This window comes from Muscardinus avellanarius, assembly GCF_963383645.1.
Source record: "Muscardinus avellanarius genome assembly, chromosome: 20".
Lineage (NCBI taxonomy): Eukaryota > Metazoa > Chordata > Mammalia > Rodentia > Gliridae > Muscardinus > Muscardinus avellanarius.
Window position 1 is genome coordinate 29,655,696 of NC_137806.1, and position 13,321 is coordinate 29,669,016.

A 13,321-nucleotide genomic window follows, 5' to 3' on the forward strand; every position below is an offset into this window, starting at 1 on the left:
TGATTGGGCTTCAGTAACAAAATCTCTCAAACTTGGTACATATTTAAACTAGGTGCTTAAGCTGGGTGTGGTGGCACACGTTTGTAATCCCAGCATTCAGGAGGCTGAGACTAGAGGATAACGGTTCGTTTGCAGCTCAGTGAGACTCAGTTTCAAAATAAAGAATAAGCCGGGTGTGGTGGCACACGCTTGTAATCTCAGGAGGATCACACGGGTTCAAAGCCAGCCTCAGCTGCTTAGTGAGGCTCTCAGCAACTTAGTGAGACCCTGTTTCCAAATAAAATATAAAAATGGTCTGGGAGTATAGCCTGGAAGTAGAAAGCCCCTGAGTTCCACCCCCAGTACCACCAAAAAACAAACAAACAAAATAAAGAATAAAATATAGGGCTAGGGCTGTAGCTTGAAGCTAGAATGCCCCAGGATTCCATCCTGAGTACCACAAAAATAAACAATTAAACAAACTAGGTGCTTAAGCAATTTTACTATCTTCAGTTCTAGAGTCCAAGATCAAGGTGTTGACAGGGTCATTTTCTTTTGAGATCTTTGAGGGAGAATACTTTCCATGCCTCTTAGTTTCTGGAGGAAACACAACCTTTGACCCACCTTGGCTTTTTGGCAGTATATACATCCAGTCCTCCCTGGCTTTCTCCTAAGTGCCTGCTTGCCTCTTCACCTGACACACTGATGACATTAGTCTGCACTAACTTGCTGACCCAAGTCACCTAGACCTTATCCATGACGCTGGAGGAAGTACTAATGAATAGATGCTGCCACTGACTTACATCAAAAAACATTTTCTATGTTAATATTCACTCAGGCCGAGGATGATGGCACACGCCTATAGTCCCAATACTTGGGAGGTTGACACTGGAGGATGGCAGGCTCCAGGCCAGCCTCAGCAACTTCTTGAGACCCTCAGCAACTAGCAAGACCCCGTTTCTAAATTTTTATAAGTGCTGGAGGTGTAGCTCAGGAGTAGAAGGCCCCTGGGTTCAGTCCCCACTACCACAACAAAATAATTTCAGCTTCGGCCTAAAAAAGAAGTTTGCATGATTCTGAATAAACAAATATGCATTGTTTTCATTATAACATCTTGATTGCTAATAAATTAAGTAATTAGGGGGAAAATGTTGAGAAATTCTACCTGATTAACAAACAAACATATACTGTAAACTTGTTCTAGGTGATGTTAGAAAACTGTTGGCAGAAAGTACATATAAATGAAAAAGAAGGTACTGTGAACCTAAGCTTGGTGGTGCACACCTATAATCCCAGTATTTGGGAGGCTGAGACAGGAAGATCTCAGGCTCACAGCCAGCCTCAGTAATTTAGCAAGGCCCTAAGCAACTTAGTAAGACCCATATCAAATTATATATATATACAGCCAGATATAGTGGTAGACACTTGATTTTTGGTTTTTTGGTTTTTTGGGTTTTGGTTTTTTTGGTTTTTTGTTGTTTTTTTTTTTTGCGAGTTTGGGGATGGAACCCAGGGGCATTTGACCTCCGAGATACACCCCCTGCCCTTTTTTTTTTTTTAATTCTTTATTTTGAAACCAGGTCTCACTGAGTTGCAGAGGGCCTCACTAAGTAGCTGAGGCTGTCTGCGAACCGCAATCCTCCGGTCTCAGCCTCCCGAATGCTGGAATTACAAGCCTGCGCCACCACACCCGGCTTGGTAAACACTTGTAATCCCAGTAACTTGGGAGGCTGAAACAAGATGGCAGGTTTGAGGCCATCCTCAATAGCTTAATGAAACCCTGTTTCAAAGTAAAGGCTTGGCATGTGGCTCAGAGGTAGAATGCCCCAGGTTCAATCCCCAGGACCAAAAAAAAAAAAAAAAAATTATATGTAAAGACTACATCATAGATTATGGCCCCCAGTATGATGACAACATTTTGAACACCATTCAGAGTGCCAAGTTAGGATGCAGATGCTGTGGCATATTAGTAGGTCCACAATGTTTGGTCACATCACTGTTAAAAATCACAAAATGAAAAGAGAAAATAAGACCAACTAAAGTGGAAATAGAGAAGCAGGGAGCGGTGGTGCACTCCTGGGACCCCAGCTACTCAGGAGGCTGAGGAGGAGAATGAGGCTAGCATAGGCAACTTAGAAAAATGAAGAGGGGGCCCATTTCAGGCAGAAGAGTAAAAGAGAAGGGTAGAAAAGTAACAGCAAAGAGCCCGGCCCAACAGGTGTGGACAGAAGTTCTGTCCCAGAAAACAGTGCAAATTGGCTCTAGAGGACCAGACCCAGAAAGCCTTCATGAACCCCTTGGTCTTGATGACCTAGGTACTGAAGAGTCCCGCGTTCCTGAGAATGGGAGCCTGAAAAGAAAGCAGTAGGCAGAAGAGGATTCCTCTCTGGATGTGCCCTCTCTGGCTTCCCTCCTGCCTGCCGCTCTTCCACAGACTCGGATCTGTGTCCTGCTCGCTTCTCCTCTCATTCCACACTACTGTATCCGCTCTTGCATTTTCAACTACTGTTAAATGCATATAGATGCAGGTGTGTTCTTGTAGCCCAGAGCTGTCACCAGCCCAGGACTTGTTTAATCAGCATTCTTTGGTCTGGAGAGGTGGTTGAGCATGGAGCTAGACACAGACTAGAGCCCAGGCCCTGGCTTTAGATCCTCATTTTTGCTACTTGCTGGTTGTATGATCTTGGGCAAGCTCTCTAACTCCTCTGTGTTAATTCAAGCAAGAACAGCCATACTATCTGTCTTTGGCAGTTGTATTAAGCTAATATATGCAAAGTATCTATAATAGTACCTGATGCACTAAATATTCAAATGATAGTCACGGGAATCAACATTGCATATGTGCCAAAACTTTTTTTAATGCAATTGACAGCGACCTAACTGAACTTGGTTGAGCAGAAAAGAATTCATTGGTTTTTTGGGGTTTTGTTTTTTGTACTGGGGATTGAACCCAGAAGCATTCTTCCTTTGAGCTCCACCCCCAGCCACTTTTTATAATCTTATCATCTGCAGTCATGCTCATAAGGGGTAAAAGGTGAGTGCTGCAACCATAGCTCCTATTGAAGTGGCTGGTCATGTTTTGAACCCTGTATTTACATCTCTTGATTACTGATGATTGGTACAGATGAGTCAACCCAAAACAAACACAGTAATCAGAAATGTTCGATCTATAACAAAGGCCAACTCAAAAAAGAAAAAAAGTAAAGCTTTCCAGCTTCCTCCTTCAGAAAGTTTATTAAAACAAAGGACATTTAGCAATTGGAACTAATGTTGAAAGAATGTGAAAAGTTACAAGGAAATCCATATTAAGAGGGAGAATATCATAATGAAGTATAAGAAAACTGAAGAGTAAACAAGCCAATTCCTGCTGAGTTTCCCCAAACTGTAACAGAATCTAGAACCAAGCTTTGTTTGGACCTGACGGGACTCTTGCGGTTGGGCTACTAAGTTTAGCCTGCCTTATTCCTATACAACACTTGTCCTTTTCTCTAGCACTCTTAGAAAGCCAATATAAACCAAACACCATAGAGTAAAACTTCTATGTTCACATAATGAAATCATTCCCTGTTTTTAGAAGCAGAATTTTTTTCTGATAAAAGAGACCTGGTTGTCATAAAACAAGTATTGTGTCATTTGAGACAATGGTTCTGGAAAGCCTGCTTAATTTTGGCCAGGTCAGTTAAGAATCATCTTCATTACAATGGCTTTGTAGTATAGCTGCAAGTGAGGTATTGTGATTCCTCCTGCATCCTTTCCCTAATATGTGAAAGCTAGGGAGAAATGGATAACAGGAGGCACTCTAGATGAAGAAGGAGATTCTGTAGATGAGCAAATAAGCCTACCTAACTGAGGGGATGGGAGAGGGGAAGAGGGAAACTCTCTTAAAGCACATGATGTACTTAAACATATCAAAGTCAACCTCTAAACCAAGAATGGGAAGGAGGGAGGGGGAGGGAAGGGGCGGGAATGGGGTAAGGGCTGAGTGATGTGTGCATGTATATCTCCACCATCTTTTATTCCATTAAGATGTATGAATACAATGCACCAAATAAAATATTTTTTAAAAAAGAATCATCTTGGGGAAACTTATTAAAAATTCAAGGATAGCAGGGATGGGGATGCAGTCCTGTAATCCCAGGTGCCTGAAAGGGTAAAGACAAGAGGATCACAGGCTCAAGGCCAGCCTTAGCAATTTAGCAAGGCCCTCTGAAACTTAGTGAGACCTTGTTTCAAAATAAAAACTAAAATAGGGGCTAGGAATATCGGTCAGAGGTAGAATGCCCTATTTTTTACAAGTAGTAGGTTTAGGCCTATTGTTTTCAAAGCATGGTACATATATGTAAGTATCACTCTAAGTCTCATGTAATCCCAGTACTTGGGAGATTGAGACAAAAGGATTGCAGGGTTGAAGACAGCCTCAGCAATGTGGCTAGACTCTCAGCAACCTAGTGAGACCTTGTTTTAAAATAAGAATGTAAAAAGGGCTGAGGGTGTAGCTCAGAGAGATGCCTCTGGGTTCAATCCCTAGTTCCATAAAATAAAAAAAGTATAAAGCAAGCCGACCATCTCAAGGAAAGTGACTAACAATATTTGTTGCCTGTCATAAAATGTAAATTCTCATATGAAACTTCAAATTAAGGTGAATATCGCATGTTGAGGTGAGAAAGTACTTTCGAAACATGCTTAAATTTAAAATTCTCTATTGTCAAATAAAATTGTTAAAGAGCAAGTAAGAAATAGGAATAAAATGTGCCAGACCGAAAAAAAAAATTCAAATTAAAAAACTTGTATGTGCAACCAATCACTTGACAGCATTCCACTACTTAAAACCTTTCATTCCAGTGCTAAAACCCAGCATTCCAGTACTAAAATCCTAAGCCTGGTGTGGTGGCGCATGCTTGTAATCCCAGCGCTTGGGAGACTGAGACAGGAAGATCGCACAGATTTGAAGCCAGCCTCAGCTACTTCTACTTAGTGAGGCTCTCAGCACTTTAGTGAGACCCTGTTTCCAAATAAAGTATAAAATAGGTCTGGAAGTATAGCCCAAAGGTAGAAAGCCCCTGGGTTCCCCTCCCAGTACCACAAAAAATAACAACAACAAAAAAAAACTTACCTGATGATATTGCTGGTGTCACTGGTGATATTAAATATAATTTGGTATTGAATAAAGAAACTTAGAAGATGTACTTAATTCAGTTAGGTCAATATTTTCAAACTGACCAATGCATGATATTACTTTTCTTATTACATTACATAGGAAAATATGCACTCAATGGTACAATAAAAATCAACAGATTTTATTAGGGGCAGGTGGTATACACCGTAATCTCAGCTACTCAGGCTGAGGCAGGAGGATTGCAATTTGCTAGCAAGACTCTGTTTCAAAAATAAAAGGCTCTGGGAATATAGCTCAATAGTAAAGTGTTTGCCTAGCATGCTTAATGCCTTAAGTTCAATACCCAGTACTCCCAAAACATTAACATTAGACTCCAAAGTAAATAATCTTTAATAATAATCCTATTTGTATTTTGGTGCAGTAGCAAAATAGAATAACCATAATCATCTAAAAAAGCTATCAAAATACATCTCAATTTTTCAATTACCTATATGTGTTAGGGAAGACTTTCTTCTAATACAACACATTTAACTACTAGGCCAGACATTTGCAAAAATGTATAACAAAAGTCTAATTTGTTCGAATATATATTCTATTTGCTTTAAATGTTATTGTAATGTAACATATAATGTTTTAACGTTATTTTAATGAATATTTTAATGTATCAGCTTTAACTTTTAATTTAAAAAATAGTAGGTATAACAATAGTTAAAACAAGTTTCTTGGGGTCCTCGCAATTTTTTTAGTGAACAAGTGTCCAGTTGGCCAAAAAATTGGGAGAACTGGTGCTGACAAATTCAGTATTTTAAGTTTCTCAGACATAAGAGAGGAAATAAACTTTATTTCAACTAAGTAGATGTTTCATTTTTAAAAAATATTTTGTCATGTCTCATGATTTTTTAAAAACTTCATATGAATCTTAAGTAAAATATTTCTAACAAACGACTTTATTCCACTTATTGAGTAAGAAAGTGACTACCACCTGATGGTTTCTTTCAGAGTGCCAAAATAACCCTATTCACATTCAACAGGTGTCCCAATCTGCCTCTCTGTTCGTCAGATTTGCAAAACCATTTTCTAGATGCACAGCATCTTAGAAATGTCACTTTTGGGGAGTTTGAGACACGAGGATCACAGGATACAGGGCAGCCTCAGAAAATAGTGAGACCTTTCAAAATAAAAATAGGGCTGTGGGTGTAGCTTGGAGGTAGAATGTCCCTGGGTTAAACCTGGTACAAAAAGAAAAGAAAGGAAAATCACTTCATCACTTTCTTCTTGTAAACAGATCCTTCAGATACCAAACTAACTTGTGGGGGGATGTGTCTTCCAACTAACACGTTGTGGCTTTCTTGCTTTTTCTTGACTTCCATTAAATCCAGCTACGCGGAATTCCCACTGCGTCTTCTATAACTGCGTCCTTAGCGACAGGACGCCAATTCCAGCAGGCGAATTTCCAGAATTCCCAAAGCCTTGCGTCGCCCCTACAGGTACAAGCATTTCCCAAAAACGAAACTCCGCCGCAAGGAACTAAACTTCGAAACGTCTGACGTCAGCACGCACCGCGGAAGCGGCTCGGCCACGCCCTGCGGCGCCCCAAGGCTATTTGCTCGCCGGGAAGGGCGGAGAGCCCGATTGGCTGGCGGTCGGCCGCTCCCTCCCTCGGGCGGCTCCCCGGTTGTCAGGCTCCCCTCTGCGGAGTAGGAGAGGGCGCGATTACTTCAGCTTCCCTGCGGAGGCGCGGAGGACCCGGGCTCGCAGGACTGGGCTCCCGCCGCTCCTCCAGGGCCGCGCCGCCTCTTCCGGAGCCGAGGTCTGGGCAGGTGGTGCCACCGCGCGACTGCCTGGCGCGGGAGTGACGTCAGGCGCGCGCCAGCGGCGATTGGCCGGGAGCATGTGGCGCGGCTGCTCGCTGGCGCAGGCGATTGGGCGTGCGGCCAGGGGGCGGGGCCGGGGGGCGGGGCGCGCTGCGCACCGCGCTCAAAAGGCGCGCTCGGCCCGGCCCTCCGTCATCTCTGGCCCGAGGTACGGGGCGGCGGGCAGGTGGGCGGGGAGGGGCGCGCGGTGGGCGGTGGGCGCGGGGTGGCGCGGCGATGCGGGAGAGCTGGGTTTCCGAGGCTGAGAGATGCCGCTCCCTTCCCGGGGCTCGGGGCGGGCGACGGGCTGGCTCCCGGCGACGCCGTGGCACCTGGGATGGTGTATGGAGTCTGGACCAGGATGCTGATCGGGTGGGCGCCGCTGCGGTCTGCACGGCCCGCGGGCTCCAGGGGCCCAGGGAGGTGGTGGCTACGGACGGACCTACGGGGCCGGGAGTAGTTAGGAGCTGGCGCGGGTTCCGTGTGGGCGCAGCCCACCGCGGGGCCCAGGTCAGCGCCCAACTTGGCTTTGTGCTCGTTTAAGAGCGGACCTGCAGGTTTTGTGGTTGGTGATGCCCGCGTGCCTTTCACAAGGGTTTGTGGCCTTTTTAGCCTAAGGGGTTTTAGGCTTAGAGACTCTTGTCAGTCACTAACTTGTGAAAAAGGGGACCTGACATTTATATATAAGAACAGCTGGACTTTAGTAATATCCTCAATGTGCAGTCATATAAAAGTACTGTTTATAGAAAGTTCAAAAACAAGCCTGGATAAAATCTAGGTATACGTGTAAGCGTGATAAATTTTCTCCATGTAGTACACATTATGTGATGTAAATGCACGGGAACACACGTATACATACATATAGTACCTGCACAGGAATGATAAAGGAAACCCAGAGATTGCTAGTCCTAGGGTTGAAGTAGGAGGAGAGATTGGGAACATCTTTTAGATGTAAGTGGTAGCTAAATATTTTTCTTGGATTTGATGGTGTGTCCTGGAGTCTTCTGTTTGTTTTGGTAGTGGTGGCTGCTGCTGCAGCAGCACTGAGGACTGAACCCAGGAGCTACTCCCCAGTCCCCCCCCCAATTTGTTATTTTAAATGGGACCTCCGTAAGTTGCTGAATTTGGACACCTGTGATCCTCCTGTCTTAGCCTCCCTCCCAAGTGCACCACCACACCCGGCCTCTAAGCTTGCTTTTAATTACACTTTTCCTTTCCATGTTATTTTGCCTCTCCATCTTTTGATTAGGTATTAAGCTCACCACCAGTTTTTTGGTGTTAAATATCATTATTTTGCCTTCGCGACCCACAGTGACTCCTGACACCCCCAGGCCCCATCCACACATAATCCACCCCAGACTTTGATTAGGGCTAGGATGTTGTATTTCTGTATGTCCATATTTAAACTATATATACTATAGCATGCTTGAACTCTGTTGAAAGTATTTCAGTAATCCATATATTTGGGAGGAAAAAGTCACATAGAGTACATAGACTCTTCAAGATATATTATGTGGAAAAATGAGGAAATGTTAAGGACATGCTGTAAGGTGCTCTGAAGAATCCAGAACTTAGAAAGCTTGGAAACTGCTGGGTATTGATGTGAAAAAGTGGCCATCAGAATGTACAAAGTGCTTTAGCAGCTGGTGTAAGCTTAAATTACATTAAAGCTCAGAGACTTTAGCCCCAGTGTGCTAAAGTGAGGTGGATCACCTGCAGCCTATGGGCAAAATCTGGCCTGCTCCCTGTTTGTGTTGTGTCCAGTAATATAAAGGGTTTTCATTTTTGAATGTAGAAATCAAAAGAAGAACAGATTTTGTGACATGAAAAGTAAGCTTCAGATTTTATTGCCCATTAAGCAGAGATTCATTGGAGCACGACGCTCACTTTCCACGTTGCTGGATTTAGGCTTTGCTAAAACTTGCATCACATATGCCACAGAGGCGGAGTTAATGCTCTCTTGCCTACTATAGAAAAAAACTGCCAGTCACTGCTCCGGAGCATTTATTGGATTCAGCAAATTAAGTTTGCTCCTGTTTCCTTGGAAGGATTGACAGGGCAGTCACACAAAGCATCTTAGTAATTGGGACCCCAGTTTGAAAAACAGAACTATGCCAGGAATGGTGGCACATGCTTATAATCACAGTACTTGGGGGCTGAGACAGGAGGATCACTTGTTCGAAGCCAGCCTCAGCTACTTAGGCTCTTAGCAACATACTTAGTGAGACTCTGTTTCCAAATAAAATAAAAAATTGGTCTGGGAGTGTAGCCCTGAGGTAGAAAGCCCCTCGGTTCCATGACCAGTACTACCAAAATAAATAAAGCATGGAGCTAATTTTTACTGGGACATTGATAAAAGACTTACTGAATGTTTGGCATTGAAAAGTGGATTTCAACAAAGACAGGTGGCATTCTTGAGCAAACATAGAGGCAGAGAATGGCAGTAATATTGGTGCTGGCTGCAGGATCACAGAAAGCCAGGAGCTGTTGATGAAACATTGGGTTGGGGTAGATCATCGTGGGACGGACCCCAGGGGATGGAGTCTACAGAGGGAGAATTGACGCGTGCTACAGAAGGTCTCGGGAAGCAATTTGAGGGGAACGATGAGTCTGTTGGCTCAGAGGGTGACAGCTCATAGGCCACCCATCACAGCCTGTGAGGGAGGCAGTGCCACTGGAGGGCTAAGGGCGAGTGGGCCAGCAGCATTCCTGGGGAGCCTCCTGGAGACCCAGAGAGCCAGGCTGCCGAAGGGAGGAGCGGGCATAAACCAGAGCCTTTGAAATGGCTGGGTTTGTTACTGGGCTCAGGCATGGAACTGCTTCTCCGCTGTGTTTTATGACATTCAAGAAACTATAACTATGGTCTTTCCTTCTCAATGTCAGTATTCTAGGACAGATCAGACATTGTGTCACGATGCCTGAAGTGAATACCAACCAGCTGGATGAGAAACAGGTGCAACTCCTGGCAGAGATGTGCATTCTTATTGATGAAAATGATAATAAAATTGGGGCAGAGACCAAGAAGAATTGTCACCTGAATGAAAACATCGAGAAAGGTGCCATTTTAAATATTCTCTCTTACAAAGTGATTTATCTGGGCAGCTGAGAATTATTTCAGGGTAGCTGAGAAAATAAAGAAAAGGAGATGCAATTTGGGTGGGGCTGACTGGGAGCTAAAACAGGGGCATTCTTCCTCTGAATTATACCCCCAGCCCTAATTCATTTATTCTGAAACTAGGTTTCTGCACTGGCCTTTTTTTTTTTTTTTTTAACATTTCTGGGGATAAAACCCAGGGGCATTCAACCTGTGAGCTACACCCCCAGTCCTATTTTTTTATTCTTTATTTTGAAACAGTGTCTCACTGAGGTGCAAAGGGCCTCACTAAGTAGCTGAGGCTCCTCCTGAGATTACAAGTATGCACCACCACCCGGCTGGATATGTGGTTCTTAATCATATATGTCCTCTTTGGTTCCAGTTAAATGGCATCTGTAGTACAACCTGCCTTACCGCCTTCTATTTCCTGTCTCTTACTAAGCTACTTCAGAGTTGTTGTGGTTTTGTAGAACAAGAAATAGACTAACTCGGGCATGACAGCAGTTGTCAAGCCTACAAGTCTTTATTTCTGATGAAGGAAGAGACTCAGGTGTCATAAAGGGAAGGCTGTGTCCTCACAACTCCCCCAGGAGTGGAAGAGTAACGCCCTGAGCTACATATTCCTGAAAGAGCGTTTGGCCTGGAGCAGAGCTGCCGAATGCATCATTTCTTTCATTTGGCAGCTAACTTTCCTGCTTGTGTTGAGAGACGATCCAGGTAGACTATGGAACAGACCAAAACTGGACGCGAGTCACGAGTACTATTCTGAGCTGCAAGGGGAGAGCAGGACAAGTAACTCGTATTTTATGATTGAATGACTGTATTTCTTTTGCTTTCAGGATTATTACATCGAGCTTTTAGTGTGTTCTTATTTAACACTGAAAATAAGCTCCTGCTACAACAGAGATCAGATGCTAAAATTACCTTTCCAGGTTAGTATACTTAAAGGACAAGGTGGCTTTTGTTGGGAACTATGTTCAATTTAACTCCTCATCACTCCTCGAACTAACGTCAAAAAAGGAAATGTATGAATAGCGTAATTCCATAGTCTACATAAAATAAGCCTACCCTAGTTAAACCTTACAAAACGGCAATACAGAATAAGAATTGCTAAGGGATAGGTGAGTGTGTATATGACTGTTTATGTATTTTTTAAATTTGCATCACATGTGTATTATGATAAAGAACGTACCAGTAACTGTCCATTTCACAAAATAATAACTAATAGTCCATTGTAACTGAGCTTACATTTCTAAAAGATCATTTTTCTTATTTACCTGTTACTTAGAAATCTTTCTAATTTTTCAGTACTGTGATGACAGTTTAACTTGTTTCCACTAACACTTTCCAGGTTGTTTCACCAATTCGTGTTGTAGCCATCCCTTAAGTAACCCTGGTGAGCTCGAAGAAAACGAGGCCATTGGCGTCAGACGGGCAGCACAGAGGCGCTTGAAGGCAGAATTGGGAATTCCTTTAGAAGAGGTAATTGATTTTATTTACTTGTATTTTTAACACTTTTAGGTAACCATTTTTATATTTTTATTATATAACAATACATGCTAAAAGCTAAACATATATTAAAGTATTTTTAAGTAAAATGTTTAGGCCAGGGGTGGTGGCGCACATTTGTAATCCCAGCATTCAGGAGGCTGAGACCGGTTTGTGGATAGTCTCAGCTACGTAGTGAGGCCCTTTGCAACTTAGTGAGACCCTGTTTCAAAATAAAGAATATAAAATAGGGCAGGGGGTGTAGCTTGGAGGTCGAATGCCCCTGGGTTCCATTCCCAGACCCACAAAAATAAAATAAAAATAAAATATAAAATGTTTATTTAGCTGGACATGATGGTGCACACCTTTAATCCCAGTACTTGTAAGGCTGAGACAGGAGGATCACAGGATCAAGACCAGCTGCACTAATTTTCAAGACTGCTCAATATGAAGAATAACAAGTGGCTAGAGATACTGTTGAAATTGGTGAGTTAATTGCAAGTCACTTTTTGCTTATTTTCTTTATTTCTGTGTCCTAGGTTCCTCCAGAAGAAATTAATTATCTAACAAGAATTCACTACAAGGCACAGTCTGACGGTATCTGGGGTGAACATGAAATTGATTACATTTTGTTTGTGAGGAAGAATGTGACTCTGAATCCCGATCCCAATGAGATTAAAAGCTATTTGTATGTATCAAAAGAAGAACTGGAAGAACTTTTGAAAAAAGCAGCCAGTGGTGAAATTAAGATAACTCCGTGGTTTCAAATTATTGCAAAGACTTTTCTCTTTAAGTGGTGGGATAACTTAAATCATTTGAATCAATTTGTTGACCATGAGAAAATACACAGAATGTGAATGTATAGAGGGTGATTTTTGAGAAATGTTATGACCTGGTAAGCTTAGAGAATGTTTTCTTTTTGTTGTGGTTATTTTAAATCAGGCTCCCTCTTAAGAGAACTGTCATGTGATATTTATGAATACCCGACAAGCAGAATTTGTGTGGAAAAAAACTCGGGTTACGATTTTGTATTACATTCCCCAAATATATACACTGTGATCTGTAAAATATGAGAGATTATTGTAAAATGAAAACAAAACTTAAGTTGTCCAAATACATGGTGATGGCCGATTTGAAGGTATAAGTAAAGTTTCTCATTTTCTGTATGTTTCAGCAAACATTGTCAGGGCACTTTGCTATCTCCTGGGTGTTTAATGTGGACTTAAATTTACATCATATGAAATGGGAGCAAAGGAAACTATATGCTTAGCTCCTTCAGAATAGTCCTAAATCACAGATTAAAGCTTGGTGTGGTGGCTCACACCTGTAATCCCAGTATTTAGGAGGCTGAGACAGGAGGATTGCAAGTGTGAGCCCAGCCTCAGCAATTTAGTGAGACCCTGTTTAGAATAAAAAATACAATATATCTGGAGGTGTAGGTCAGTGGCCGAATCCCCTGAGTTCAATCCCCAGTACAATTAATTAATTAGTTAAGAACAGATTAAGTCGATGAACAGGTTCAAGGGAAATTCAGCAGTATAAAGTGATCCCTCAGTGTCCACAGGGGATTGGTTTCAGGACTCTTCCTTTATATAAAAATCTGCGGACTCCCCAAGTTCCTTATATAAAATGATGTGCGTGGTATTACTTAGAGCCTACACACAGCTTCCCCTATACTTTAGGTCATCTGTTGATTACGTATAATACCTAATACAGCCAGGCATGGTGGTGCGTATCTGTAATCCCAGCTAACCCGGGACACTGAGGCAGGAGGATCAAAAATCCAAGACC

At 42.7% G+C, this 13,321-nt stretch overlaps 1 protein-coding gene across 1 annotated transcript; it reads left to right on the plus strand.

The window, feature by feature from the left end:
- Positions 1-9,862: 9,862 nt before the first annotated feature.
- On the plus strand, positions 9,863-12,387 carry IDI1 (isopentenyl-diphosphate delta isomerase 1; the record flags this gene model as incomplete). The annotated part of the gene is made up of 4 exons (XM_080717015.1): positions 9,863-10,004; positions 10,882-10,974; positions 11,394-11,524; positions 12,070-12,387. The coding sequence occupies 4 exons, from the start codon at positions 9,863-9,865 to the stop codon at positions 12,385-12,387; spliced, it is 684 nt and encodes a 227-aa protein (XP_080573141.1).
- Positions 12,388-13,321: the final 934 nt, after the last annotated feature.